This window comes from Diadema antillarum, unplaced genomic scaffold, assembly GCF_040938485.1.
Source record: "Diadema antillarum isolate AM-2024a unplaced genomic scaffold, OU_Dant_1.0 seq00001487_RagTag, whole genome shotgun sequence".
Taxonomy (NCBI): domain Eukaryota; kingdom Metazoa; phylum Echinodermata; class Echinoidea; order Diadematoida; family Diadematidae; genus Diadema; species Diadema antillarum.
Window position 1 is genome coordinate 151,098 of NW_027272226.1, and position 15,854 is coordinate 166,951.

At 39.5% G+C, this 15,854-nt stretch overlaps 1 protein-coding gene across 1 annotated transcript in view; it reads right to left on the reverse strand.

The window, feature by feature from the left end:
* LOC139709993 (uncharacterized) overlaps positions 1-15,854 on the reverse strand; it is a 117,735-nt gene that overhangs the window by 70,315 nt on the left and 31,566 nt on the right. Inside the window, exon 3 of the mRNA XM_071621946.1 lies at positions 2,878-3,034. Within this exon, the coding sequence (XP_071478047.1) occupies positions 2,878-3,034 (157 nt within the window). The remainder of the gene's footprint in view (positions 1-2,877; positions 3,035-15,854) is intronic.

Here is a 15,854-nt window from a genome sequence, read left to right on the forward strand (position 1 = left end):
CCTGTGGCCAGTTCAAACTGTTAGCCAACTTCTCAAATGACACAAAATATGCATCAACTCTGTTTTCTTCAAACTTTGGCACCAATCGAATATTCTTTGCCAAATCAAATTCAGAGGGAGCCCTTTCACGATTTCCAAAAGTCTGTGCATGAGTCAATTCCATCTCACGCAACTTCATTTGCTGCTCCATTTCGAATTTCCTCATTTCCATTTCTCTTTGTTCTCTTTCCCTCTCTCTTTCTATTTCTAATCTCATCTTCTCTTTCTTCATTTCCATTTCCATTTTAGCGAGCTCAAGCCGCATTTGATCAGAAATTTGAGCTTGATCTGGAATGTCGATTTCTTCTTTGAGCTCCATGTGACCAGCTACTAAGTCAAGAATCTCTGCCTTTCTTGCACCTTGTGGAACATCAACATTCAAATACTGTGCAATAGCAGTCAAATCACATTTGCGTAATCTTTGCAAGTCTTTGAGGGACAAATCTGTCCTCTGAACAAATGCCTGAACATCCATTGTACTGATTGACATTGTCACAATGTATTATGCACAATATACACTTATACAACCAACTCAACCGGTATTTTGTCTGTACCAATATTCTGGATTCCGGAACGTTCCAAATTCTAAGTTTTGGCTTAAATTCACTTCTCGGACACAAGCCCCCAATTTTGTTACGACCAAAATCACTCTGAGAATGATCGCACAAAAGAAACAATCAACTGATGTTCAGGCGGTTTATTAACAGTGATATTGTGGGTACAGACTGGTAATCGGTTTCACATCAGTACAATAATGATCAATAAAAATAAATATAAGTCAGTAATGGGATCACTTACGTACGCATTACACGCAATATCCCTGGAAATGTCCAAATACGATGCTCGATGCACAAACGAATGATCCGCGATGCACCGATGAATGATTCCTCTGACGTAACTCCAGAGGCACAGTTTACGATAGTCCACGGTATAAATCCGGGGTAAAATCCACGATATACATCCACGGCGAAACGTTCAGAGTCCAAATGTTGTGACGACCACGTCCAGTTGATGCGTTGAATGATGATTCACTTAATATTGTCCAGCTAGGAATCCAGCCCGTCACAGCTTTTCCGTAGCAATGTCCATTGACATAAAGATGGTGTCTATCCCCAATGAAGGCAAATTAATTATCTGCAGGCAAAATGTCTCCCAGGCCTTATCTCCACAAACATAACAGGTCAGCAGGTAACACAGGACTGACTATAACAAGTCGCTTCAGAGCCAGAAGTGACGTAACTCTCAGAGCAGAGGTGTTGGTTACTCTGCCTACTGCAGAATTTCTCTAGCTTATATACTATCTATTCACCCCTTCTAGCACATTCTATAACTCTCTCCAACCTACTAGCCAGTCCAAGTTCCAGGAAACCTGGATGACTCACTGCCTAACTATGTACAAAACATCATTACCAAGAATAACTACCAATCACATTGGGCTACAGGGACAGTGCCTCACTCAGCCAAATATGTTAGCACTTCCCAGAACATTCTGGAAATGGGTGAAATCATTCTAGATTGAGTGAGCTATAATGTTTTTCCTATTCCATGCATGTACTGTATAGCTACATTGTATACCACCTAGAAAATTCTCCACTGATCTGGTCAGCCTGTATGTACTATATGTATACCACATAGAATGTTCTCCATTAATCTGGTCCACCTGTGTACATACACATTAAAACAACCATGCATACAGTACATCATACATGTACATAACTACTAGTGTGTACATTTGTGACAACATGTACATCTTGAAGGTCCTGATAACCTTTGGAAGCAGTGATTTTAAAAAAAAAAAGTTCAAGGTACCCCATTTCATGCATACATTGTATGTGTACTAACTAGGTCACAATTTGTATCACAAAACATTCTATCATATGAAATTTTTGCAATAAAGCCTAATATATATAGGAGATATCACTATTTTTCTCATTAAACCATAACTGCAGATGGTTTAGACTGGAAACATTTACTGTTCACATTAAATTGTAGATTTAACAATACTTGAATAACCCCGATTATACTGGTTCAAATTCTTACATTGGTTGTTTCTATCCCTAACTCACATTTTCGAAGTATTTTGAAGCATGAATGCTGGGTTTTTGTTTCATCTGCAAATGGTAAGTTATGCCTTTAATACATTTTCTATTATTCCAGTCCTGTCTTTGTAACTGTTATGATTCATTTGTTTTTCTTTTCTCTCTTCTTTCTTTTTTCTGTGAATAACTCCAACATAGAATTTCATGGAAATTGGAGTGGTCTGTGAGAGCTTTCTACCGCTAGACATAGCCTTTGCAATAAAAAGTGGGAGGGGCTATACTACTTAGGCCTATATAGAGAAGGTGTTTCTACCAATAGACATGGCCTTTGCAATAGAAAGTGGGAGGGGCTATACTATTCATTAAAAAGAAAGACAAGGTTTCTATCAATAGACATGGCCTTTGCAATAGAAAGTGGGAGGGGCCATACTATTCATTAAAAAGAAAGACAAGGTTTCTATCAATAGACATGGCCTTTGCAATAGAAAGTGGGAGGGGCTATACTATTCATTAAAAAGAAAGACAAGGTTTCTATCAATAGACATGGCCTTTGCAATAGGAAGTGGAAGAAGCTGAAGAAGGAGATTTCAGTGTACCAGTAAAGGGGGAATTGTAGAAGTGGCCTTTGCAACAAACAAACAAAAAAAAAAAACCTCCATATTTCAGCTTTTAACTGCAAGAGGAAGCTCATTTAAAGCCCTTTACACAACAAGATGCATTTCTACTCCAGGTACAGTTGTAGCTTTACAGCACAGAAAAATCCAGTTTTCATAAAACAAATACTGCCCACTCTATCTACCTGTTCGTTTACTTGGTCCTTGCTGACACCGACAGTTAGCAGGGTCTGTACAATGTCCATGTTGCCCGTCCAGGCAGCAAGGTGCAGGGGGTTGCTCCCCCTGTTATCCGCTACCGTCGGCGACGCATCAAACTTCAGCAGCATCTGAATGGCATCCCTGTCGAAATAGAAAAGAGAAAGGAACACATCACAAATGAGAAAGATATGGTGTATGTCGTCAGCATCATTTCTGCACACAATAGAATATGAAAAAAAGTCATTCAGAGCATTGCCATTACAATAGATACAGGCACAAAATATTGTATACAATATGTAATATACATTCTATAACATATAATATATAATATATGATATATCATATGATATATGATAATATATGACATATATAAAATACATGATATATAATATTTAATATATCATATATCATATATTATATTATATAATATATAATACATTATATATAATAACATAGAGCTGTATAGATGAAAGCTTCATCACTTGACATTAGCTTTTATGGTAGGTTGGGGAGAATGAATTGTTGAATATGATTATGATAGTCTTGTGGATATACATAATTTTGTTCAATTTCTTTACTTGTACTTTTTTTGTTGGGGGGGGGGGGGGTTAAAATGGAATTGATTCCACCCTGTCAAAAAGCTCTGATTTTAATCCAATGTACAATTGACTTTAAATAGCCTTCAGGGGTGTGATATGATATTTTCATCAAATTGTCTCGAACCAAGAAGCTTCTTGACATTTATAGCATACTCTAAAAAAGATAATAATAATCACACTTCAAAAGCAATCAATATGTAACATGCAGTTGATTTTGTCTACGATAGATAGCCACAGTGAAGGAATGAAAACTAAATCAGCAATGATAAACATATCACTCTTATTCAAAGAGAAAAAAAAATGTAATCCCCCACATTTGAAACAAAACACAAAACAATCTATAAGATGTGCAATACACTGTACATGCTTTTTCTGAGAGTTGCTCATGTGTATGGCAAACATAAGTTTACTCACCAAATCAGCAAAAAGCTACACATATATGCGGGACATACATATGGCCTACTAGTTCGCAATAGTACGATAGAAATCAAGAAGTGTGTGTAATCTTTCAAACCCTGTTGTACTAAAATCCCCTTGACATGTATGATAAGAATTGTGGTGGGAAATATGATGTTTAGCAAAGTTTTAAACTTGACCTCAATGGGTTAACCCTTTCATGTAGTTTTGTGATTGTCATAGACATTTGTGTACAAACTAACTCTGCATTCAAGTAAAGTTTATTAAACCAAATTCTCTTGAAACAGTTTTGCACATTACGTGTACACTACAGGGGGCAGATTCAGGAATTACGTATAAAAGGGGGCGTACGCAACCCTCCCCCCACCCCATTTTTTTCTTATTTCTTTTGTTTCAACCAAAAGTAAAGAGAGGGTGCGCATCCGGTGCACCCCCCTCTGGATCCGCCACTGCACTAGAAAGTTTGTTGGAACGCAAAGGGTTAACCCTTTGTGTAGGGTTAACCCTTTGTGTAGGGTAACCTGGTGGTTTCTGTAGGCTGCTGCCAGGACACTCCCTGCTGACTGCCACCACAAAGCTACATTCCATACAAACAGCTGTGTCATAATCTACTGGACCTGTCAATCAAACTCACAGCTCTAAAAACTATACATGACTGAACATACATTACTGAACATACATTGTACTACTGAGGGATTTGTTGCGGAAGTACATTATAAATGTCCCAGTTAAACTGAAGTTCCCTCATAAATGTGTCTAAGACGACAGACCCTTTAAAATGACAAAGGTTCATAAAGAATGCAGATAAATTTGACTATGAAAAAACTCCTCCAAATCACATCCTGCAACAATAATGTAGGCACAGTCAATATAGGCATCAGTTAATTTATTGATTTCATCAACAAAATGTTCATAATTGTTTAGAAATGTTAACATTACATTGATGAAATGATCATTTTGTGACGAAATGACTGATTTCGTAACGAAACAGGCCATACGACACTTGGCGCCCCATTAAAAAATATGGTCTTTGTCCATGGTTCTATTAAAGGGATGGTACAGTATTGGTGGAGATAAGCTGGGCTTTTAACTTTTTGCGAGATACCAAGAAAACACTTAAGATATAATACAGAGAATACCATTTTAAAAGGAATTCAAAGTTTATTTGATGAAAATTGGGTTTGGATTGACTGAAACATCCAAAAACAAAGTAAAACAACGCGATCATAATAAAGTGTGGGTCCCACACTTTATTAGAAAACCAATTTTCATCAAATAAATGTTGAATTCCTCATAGAATGATGTGCTCTTTCATATTTCATAAGAGGTTTCACATTACTTCACCAAAAAATGTTAGAAATCTGAAATTAGGTCTGAACCAAAACTGTACAATCCCTTTAAACCATAGTTTCAAATGTACCACCTTCCGTGAATTCCAGTGAAAGGGTTTATAGTGCGCAGTGCAGTATTGATAGATCTTGTACCTACTAATGAACACCTCATGCATAGTGTTTTGTAAGCCCCACTTCTGCGCATAGTTTACATGCTTGGTAACCCAGGGGACCTGTTATTGACAGCTACAGAATGGATGTACCTCCAGCATATGTTTCAACCCTCGGGGGCAAAATATATTGCAAAATGCCTGCCCATGATTTTCATCTCCTAATAAATATATTCCAGAAGTATTCCATAAGCATTTCACTTTCTGCACATTTTTGGAGGCTCTGTGAATCTACCTGTACATAATACAAAGTTCCCTGTATTTCAAAATGCATGGGTCCGTTTCTTGGAAATCGGATCAAGCAGATCGCACCAAGTTGGGAGATTTTAATGTCCACAATGTCAAAAATCTTGTTATAGAATATGGATTGCAATGTAAATCCCAAGATTTGGATTCCGCTTCAATAATTGCATCAGTGTGAAGGCTACAGTTCATTCATGGCTAATTTTTTCACTTGTAAAGATTCTTCCCATTATCACTTTATGATTACACAACACCTAAAAGGAATGTAGCTATTCGATTGGTTGACTGCCCATCACGTGACATTTAGTTAAAAGTTCAATCCTACGCTGTGGCCGTCAGCCGTGCAATTCTGTTTGAGCAAAAATGGAGAGCGCATGGCAGACGTCACCCATTTCCATTGACTCATGTGTTAAACTCACAATGGACTTGAAGTTTTTGTTCCGTCGCACAGCTCTGATGGCACGATGAACAAACATTTGCTGCGCACTTTAAATTACGAGTGTGTATTAGTTTTGTCACCATTTATTCTTTGTAATCAACTTCAACCGATCAGCTTCACGAACGTATAGCGTACATCGTATACACAGTGACTGTGACTGTGCGGCTACTCATTCATCTTTCATGGAAAATGGTTGCCATTCTGTGCTACAATTGTACATAATTCAAGAATCTATGTGGACCAAATCTGTTGACATTCGAGGTGTCGTATTCAAACAAACAGTGCATTGTCTTTACACGTGCAATGGAACAAGATTTCGTACTCGGTGAAAATGAGGCACACTATTTCACTCAGCTTTGCCTCACTGAATAGAGTGCCACTATCTTTCACCTCTTGCGAAATCTTGTACCATTGAACTTGTGACCATTCACTCTTGTACTACTTTACAGTGGGGAAAGAGGGTCATCCGCTCATCCCCTGACTTTTACCTAAAAGAAATGCAATACTTTTCTTCACTCTGGCATGCCATCGTTTGAGGGGCTGTCTCCATCAATCAGGCACACATCTATGAACCTGGGTACCACAGTGACACCGTGGACACACCCCCTGTCGATTGCACTCCGTGCTCAAGAGTACCATGATGTACAACCTACACTGTAGGAGTCAATATCCCGGTCACCAAAACAGGATGCCCCCCTACTGTAGGTTGGGCTGTCCCTTCTGGGCATTTAAATCAATCTGTGAGCAGAAATTCTGTTCAGAATACACGCATTTACATGGTGGGAGGTTTCAGAAGCTGATATTTTTGGAGCAACAATGAAAATCGCAAATACATGCAAGTATTAAAGGTGCATGGTCCCGGTGTTTTAGTCAAATGCGTACGCAGGCGCACGGTGCAAGTTTCCTATAGAGACCTATGCTATCGACTCCTCTTTAGCGCTTACGCTTTGGCCCACTTCCCCGAATCCGAAGAAGTCCGATCCACTGTAGTCAGTGGTCCGATCACAGTTCGGCTCATGATTCCGCTGAGGGGGATGACTGCTTTCATAGCAAACTTCTTTTGTGATGTCATAATAACAAGCACATATATGTACAGTATGCACGCACCCTGGCATTACTACAGACTGCGCGATGCACAGAGAAGACATGCAGTTGACCTTTATTTCCCAGATGGAACGGTGCAAAGCAGATGTGCAGTGACAACACTCACATCCTGATTGAATAATGATTCAATGGTTTACTAGATACACTATCAAAAATAAAGCACCCCAAGAATCATGTTTCAAACCATGTCCGTAAACACCATTTTGAAATGGTTTTGAAATTGATGCCATTCTCTTGTTGAAGCTACAATGCAGGGATCTCGCCAGCGTATATCACCCTTGTCGGCCCCGACAAGCGTGCGGTTGGAAGAAGCAATTGCCGACAAGGGTAAAACTTGCCGACAAGGGTAACACCACGCGTGAACTTGCCGACAAGGGTAACTTGCTTGACGAGCTAAGTTCGGACCAATTTCTCGCCTTTTTCAGTCTTTATTATCTGGCTAGAAAAGAAGCTAGATGTTGAAAGCAGCAGCAGTTTACATACTTATACAAGCGCAAAAATTTACCCACGCAGTCACCGCACCGATCACAACAACGCGGCTCAACAGAGCGACGTACTACCTCCCTGCAGATAACGAACACACCACATCACACACTTGCTCACCACATGCGCTCTGATTTGGGATCCACACACACATGCACAAGCACCCAGCCGGCCACTTATCCAGCCGCGTGCGTGTACAACGCTACAGTGTATTGTGAGAGGGAGAGAGAGGACGGGAAGAGAGGGTCGGAGGCCGAGGGAGGCTGAGGAAGGCTGACACGTGCTCGCTTGTTGTCACGCTTGTTGTCGGGTTACGCAAAAACAAACGATATGAAATGCATGCCCCCCTCCGCCAAAGGTTGTATTTTTTTTTTTTTGGCTGCTTTGGTTTGTTTGTTAGTTTGTCTGCCTGTCTGTCTCTCTATTCGCAAAATAAGTCAAAATTTGGGAACAGATTAGGATGAAATTTTCAGGAACAGTTGGTTGGTAAAATGGTGCAAGGAACAGATGATTAAATTTTGATAGTGAGCAGGATTTATAATACCACCGAAATTCACCGCCAGGATCCAGGATCTTTAGACTTTGTTTCGTATATTTGAAAGGATTCGTATCAATTCTTTAGGAAGCTGGCCATCGGCAATGACGCAAAATTAGATGCGTTCAAAGCATTGCCGCAGAGAGAAAATTAACTCCATTTTTCGTTAAAAAAAGAAAAGAAAAAAGAACGTGCGATGGAGTAAGCAAATGCAAATTGTTATTTAGGTTTTGGTAGTTTCAGTGGGTTATTTTTTTTTAAATCTAAAAAGCCATGCGTTCCATTTTAGCCTTTTCAATTTCTATGGATTTGTAAACGTCATTCGTGAATATTCCATTTTCCTTCTCCGGGCCGAAATTTATAGTAATTCTGCATGATGGTCTTTCAAGTTCAACGTATACGTAATGCTCCACGTGCTTCTGGCTTGGTTTGTTAAAAGGTGGGTTAGGGGGCCTTCATGGGCAGAAAATAAATGATGATCATTCATCAATGTTCCCAGTTGGTTTACATGCTATGTACACGCTGTTTACGACCACTGAAGCAAGGTGGCAGTACGCGCGACATTCTTTATCTGACACCTGGCTTTCGTGGAAATATCGTGGAAATTTCCACAAGCCATGATATCAAGTTTCCCCACTGCTTGAGGTCGTGCTTTTTTTTTTCATTCTTCATTACGAACATCAATTTGTTCAACTTGAAAAGTGTATATAGATAATTTGCTTTGAGGACGTGTTTCTTTCTTTCTTTTTTTTCATTGCAGCATCGGTAACATTTTGTTTTGTTCATCGTCCCTGCATGGCAGGGGTTCATGGGAGGAGAACGATAGGAATGACTGGGGAGAAAATAAACTGAAAGAAGGAAGCATCTTTTGAGCGAACTGTCTTTGTTTTTCTCTACACCAGCATCAGTTATCGCCACCAAGATTCATTTTTTTTTTCGTTACTCCGACAGATTAATGATAAAATGATGCTAGATTCTTTATTCTGAAGGTTCGTTAATCCAAAAATGATTAAGAAAAAATGTCCGTTCATTTCACGACGAAATCAGTTTTGTTATTTCGAACGTTCTGCCAGTGAAATTTCGGAATAAAACGACGGTACAAAACAGCGTGTTTTCGTACTCTAAGGGTCTCTTATTCCGACAGAAGTAGTAATGATGAAATAATAAATTGTAGATTCTTTATTCTGAAGGTTCGTTAACCGAAAATTGAATAAAGAAAAATGTCCGTAAATTTCAAAACGAAATCAGTGCGTCATTTCAAACGTTTTGCCAGTGAAATTTTGGAATAAAACGACTGCCCCAAAATAGTTGCAGTTTTCTTACTCTGAGGGTTCGTTACTCCGACAGATTAATGATAAAATAATGCTAGATTCCCTATTCTGAAGGTTCGTTAATCCAAAAAAAAAAAAATGATTAAGAAAAAACGTCCGTTCATTTCACAACGAAATCAGTTTTGTTATTTCGAACGTTTCTGTCAGTGAAATTTCGGAATAAAACGACGGCACAAAACAGCGTGTTTTCGTACTCTATAAGGGTCTGTTATTCCGACAGAAGTAGTAATGATGTAATAACAATAGATTCTTTATTCTGAAGGTTCGTTAACCGAAAATTGAATAAAGAAAAATGTCCGTAAATTTCAAAACGAAATCAGTGCGTCATTTCGAACGTTTTGCCAGTGAAATTTGGAATAAAACTGCCCCAAAAACAGTTGCACTTTTCTTACTCTTAGGGTTCGTTACTCCGACAGATTAATGAAAAAATAATGCTCTATTCCTTATTCTGAAGGTTCGTTAATCCAAAAATGATTTTAAAAAAATGTCCGTTCATTTCACAACGAAATCAGTTTTGTTATTTCGAAATTTCAGAATAAAACGACGGCCCCAAACGGTTACAGTTTTCTTTTCTCTGAAGGTTCGTTACTGCGAAAGAATAACGATATAATATACTTTAGATTCTTAATTCTGAACGATCGTTAATCGGAAAACGATAAAGAAGAAATGAAAACGGTTACAGTTTTCTTACCCTCAGGGTTCGTTACTCCGAAAGAATAATGGCAAAATAATACTCTACATTCTTAATTCTGAATGATCGTTAATAGAAAAATTATAAAGGAGAAAATATTCGTTTATATCCAAACGAAATCAGTTTTGTTATTTCGAATGTTCTGCCAGTATAATTTCGGAATACAACAAAGGCCCCAAAAGGGTGTTTTCTTATTCAGAAGGTTTGTTTTTCTGAAGCAATAACGATGATAGATGATAGATTCCTTTCTGAAGGTTCGTTGATCGGAAAATAATAAAGAAAAAAATGCTTGTTAATCTTCGAACGAAATCAGTTTTATTTTGAACATTCATCTGTAGTACCGACAGTGGCGTATCTAGGGAAAACGGCGCCCGGGGCAAGCGCGAAAATTGCGCCCCTAATTTCTGAAAAAGACTAGTGTTCAACCCCAACCCCATCCCGGTAGGGACTTTAAGCAAAGTCCACATGATATGCTTTTCAAGCCCTTAAAAGGGGTCTTTTGAGGGTGATTTAAATGTAATGAATTTTGATAAATTTTGGCGAGCGAGCGCAGCGAGCGAGCCGAAAATTTTTGTATTTCAGCTGACAAAACATGAAATTCTTGTCATTTTTTGCTTATCAAATCTTACAATTCTAATCAAGATAGTGACGGCCTTATAGATAACGATTTATCTACACCAACAAACTGAGTACTTTAAAAGATATTCTAAATGGGGGGCATTTCATGAAGCATTTTGTCCGACAACTTGTCGGACAAAATTTGCTTTCAGCCAATCAGAGGCAAGGATTTAAGTAGCTTTTAACAGTTTGTCAGACGAAATATCTGACAAATTGCTTCATGAAATGCCCCCCATGGACGCGCGAGTGAGCCGAAATTTGTATTTTTATTTCCGCGTCATCATCACGTTTTGTTCTTGATAAATTTTGGCGAGCGAGCGCAGCGAGCGAGCCGAAAACTTTTGTATTTCAGCTTACAAAACATGGAACTCGTGTCATTTTTTGCTTATCAAATCTTACAATTCTAATCAAGATATAGTGACGGCCTTATAGATGACGATTTTTACCAACAAACTGAAGACTTGAAAAAACACTCTAAATTAGTACGAGTGAGTGAGCCGAAATTTGTACATTTCCGCGTTATCATCACGTTTTGTTCTTATCTCCTTTTTGTTTAGATAAATTTTGGCGAGCGAGCGCAGCGAGCGAGCCGAAAATTTTTGTATTTCAGCTTACAAAACATGGAACTCTTGTATTTTTTGCTCATCAAATCTTACAATTCTAATCAAGATATAATGACGGCCTTATAGATAACGATTTTTACCAACAAACTGAAGACTTGAAAAAATACTCTAAATTAGTACGAGCGAGTGAGCCGAAATTTGTACATTTCCGCGTCATCATCACGTTTTGTTCTTATCTCCTTTTTGTTTTGATAAATTTTGGCGAGCGAGCGCAGTGAGCGAGCCGAAAATTTTTGTATTTCAGCTTACAAAACATGGAACTCTTGTCATTTTTTGCTTATCAAATCTTAAAATTCTAATTAATCAAGATATAGTGACGGCCTTATAGATAACGATTTTTACCAACAAACTGAGGACTTGAAGAAATACTCTAAATTAGTACGAGCGAGTGAGCCGAAATATGTATATTTCCACGTCATCAGTACGTTTTGTTCTTATCTTGTTTGATTTTTTTGGCGCCCCCCCCCGTATGTTCGAAACCGTTGGCGCCTTCTTTTGATCCAATAATTAAATTGGCGATCGCTTCGATCAGAACGAAAGAAATTGCAGCCGCTGCTCCGTGAAACATTTTGCATGCTAAATATAAAATGACATGTGTGAACACAATAGACATTGTCATTTTGTCCGCGTCATCATCACATTGTTCTTACCTTCTTCTTCTATATGAAATTTAGAGAGCGAGCGCAGCGAGCGAGCCGAAAATTGTTGTATTTCAGCTTACATAACATGGACTTCTTGTGTGAACACAATAAATATTGTCATTTTGTCCGAGTCATCAATATGTTTTGTTTTTATCTTTTTTTATTTCGTTTTCTGCCACCCCCACCATTCTTCCTCCCCCCCCCCCTTTCCGGTGAGTTTCTTCTTCTTCTTCTTCTTTTCTTTTTTCTTTTCTTTTTCTTTTTTTCTTTTTTTTTTCTTCTTCTTCTTCGTTTTTTTTTTGCGCCCCCAAGGAGTGGCGCCCGGGGCACGTGCCCCCCTTGCCCCCCCCTAGATACGCCACTGAGTACCGACCTTTGGTGTTGTTGTTGTTTCCGATTACAAACCTTCGAAGTACTCAGTAATGAATCGTTTCATTTTATGATTAAACAAACCTTCGGAATAATGACCATCATTACATTTTTGTATGATATCTCTTTGATGTCACGGCCAAACTACCGCAGTATACCCAGAAAGGAAAGTGCAACGATGTCCCGAAAGTTCTCGATCGCTTCTCGCGCATCTGCATGCAATAGGCCTACCACGTGGTCGAGCAGACGGCGAGAAAGCAACACGGCGCGCGTTGTTGCGATGCATGCAGAGGCGGCTAATTATTGCAACAGTGAAACAGGAAAGGCCTAAAAGAAATCGGAACCTCCACCATCGGCACCTACTTCTCTTTCATTTATTATTTAGGAACTGCCGCTAACAAAAGGTATGGAGTTTCTGCATTGTTTCTGTGAGAATATGCCCCTCACAACGTTCATTACATCTCCGTGAAAATGTCGCATTTAGTGGCATTTTAGCGGCGATTTATCTGTGTTGTATTGAGCATTAGCGAAGGTTTCCGCGCTTCGCGCGGGAGGGGGAACCCCCCTCCCGTACCCACCCCCACAACAGCGCGCATAAATGCCGACAAGCGTGAAGAAATTCCTGGCGAGAACCCTGCAATGTAGGTACATTGTAGAAGTTGTAAATGCTGCCAAAGTACTGGGTTGGGGTACACTACGTATTAAATCAACCAGAACTTGGACTTGATTTTCACTGAACGGAGTTGAGATCACTTTTGACAGAGATCAGCCTTCCCCCCAGTATGACCTCCGGGATCTGGGCAAACCTCTTCCCCCCTTTCCTCCCTTTTTCTGCCCTCCTTCGTTCCTCCTCATGCTATTTTTGCAGCCCAGGATCTGTCCCCTGGGATGCAGTCATGACCCCAGCCGAACTCTGAGATTCTGCTGGTGAGGATCAGCAGACCTTTCTGCCTGTCTGTCTGTTTGCCTGGAGAGAGAATGAAGGGAAACCCTCCATCCTCTCTCCCTCTCTTTCCATCTATGGGCAAATGGCATATCTATGATCTCCTCATTTTAATAGGAGATGGGCCATGTATTAAACTATGAAGGGAGCATCAGACCCTATTAAAACTGCTGAAGTGTCTACATGGCAGTCTTTAAAACTGTAATTGCTCATAAAGAGTTTGAAGCAGCTGTTTCATTGACCTAGCTCTATTTTCTTGGCACTTAATAGTATTACCCCTCAAAAATACACTAGTTTGCCTCTATATTACTTCAGTGTAGTTTTGACATGTACCTACTCTGGGACATGGAAGCCCCTTTACAATGAGCTCACTTTTAATAGCAACAACGGGAATATCTTGGGAGGTTAAAAGAAAACTTAAAAGTGCAATTTACACAATGCACATTATACATGTACATTGTAGGCCTACTTGCAGTTGCACAATTGTAGCATTTTGATACATTACTGTATGAGCTGAAATTTCCCGGTGGTTTTATTTTCTCGAATTTCGCGAATCGCCTTTGAACCGCGAAAATAACAACGCACAAATAACTAAGTTCAGTTAGACCCTCGCAACCGCGAAATTAACAACATGCGAAAATGTCCTCCAAGAAGCAATTCGCGAAAATTTCAGCTCGTACAGTATAGCAAGTATCAACCATGTGTTGTTGTTGTTGTTTTTTTCGTCCACACACAGGAATGAACAGGTTTTGCATCACACTGCAAAAATCAATTTCCCAAAACTATTAAAAATATTTTTTTTACGTGAATGTAAAGTATGGGTCTTCAAACGCAATGTCCAATTGTACTTACATGTAGGTTTGGTTTCCTTTGTGTGTTTTTTGTCGGCTTTTTTTGTTTTTTTGTCCGACAACAGGCGGCAGGCGACAAGAACAAGAGGAGGAATGGGTGACACATGAGATCGTATCATGCATTGTTGTCCCGCTTCCAAAGGACAGTTGTGCACATTTGACTTTTATTTAGCACCGCAACCTTGCAGAAGGCACATTTGGCACACCATCTGCAGTCATGACAACAACAACGGCAACAAAAGTTGCATCATGCAAATACACCTCTAGGATGTGAAGAATCACAGAGAGCCCACATATAGTCTTTTGTGTCGGCACACTGTCAACAGGAACAAGGACTCTGCGCCCTTTTCCCCCATTTCCTCATTATATTCGGTGAGCTGCTGTCTGACAATTATCCTGTTCCTCTATGAAATTTGAGCTACTGTCGGACTGTATGTGGACAGAGGAATAAGTGATAAGCCGATACATGTGTGTTAAGGAAATCGGGGGGGGGGGGGGGGGGGGGGTGGCAGACATTCACTTTTTACGTCAGGTGAGTATCTCCTGAGAGGAAATAGAAAATACTAATAAAAGAGACTTGAACCAGTCAACAGGAAGTTTGCCTAACAACTCAGCATTTTGATGACCAATTTTCAGCTAACAAATCATTTTCCGTCACACAAATTTGAATGACAAATATTGTACATTCCCCTGACCTGCCAATATTGTTGGTAATTTTCAATTTTATAAACAACTGAGAAAAAGGAGCTGCTATTTGTCGTTCTACAGCTCTTTGAAACAGCAATTTGGCACTTTGTTCATACAAGATTGTAATACAATGTACTTGCCCTTACACATACACGTACAATTGTATGTATTCAAAGGTGTACAAAGGATTTACAGAAGTGTTGATTTTTTTGTCACAATTTTACTATAAAACTTACGGAATTGAAAAGTTCTCGTATTCTTAAATCAGTGATTCAAAGTAACGGCCACACTACATGTAGCAGTGCATAAACTGTCATTACTTCACAAGAATATCTTTCAACTGCATGCAATGTCTCTCCGTCTCCAATCATGTCTGGACGAGGAAAATCTGGCAAATCTGGCAAATCTGGCAAATCTGGCCAAGTCTCGATCATCACGCGCCGGCCTGCAGTTCCCCGTCGGCCGAGTTCATCGCTTCCTTCGTAAATCCTCACTCGATCGCACGATTTCCACGTGGCAGAAGTCAAAAAGAATTCCACATGTATCATTTGCAACTCACTATTATAATCTTGCAATTTAACTCGACAACTAAACAATAGCGACTTTTAGGGGAAAGAGGTCTCAATGGTTATTTGTTTACAATTTCTGAACGGTGCCATTGTTTAACATGCCACTTGAGTCCAGTATGCCAGGTTTGGTGCTCAGTGTGATTGTTTGTGGTACAACTCGATTGTTTGGGTCTTCACGCTTCAGGGGTTCACGCATGTACTATGCCTTCACAACAATGTCCAGAACACAATCCAGGAATTCCAAAGTCCTGAAAGTTGAGGCATGCTATGCAAAGTGTGGTGCACTCTACACCTTGTAGTCTGCAACTTCAGCCGTT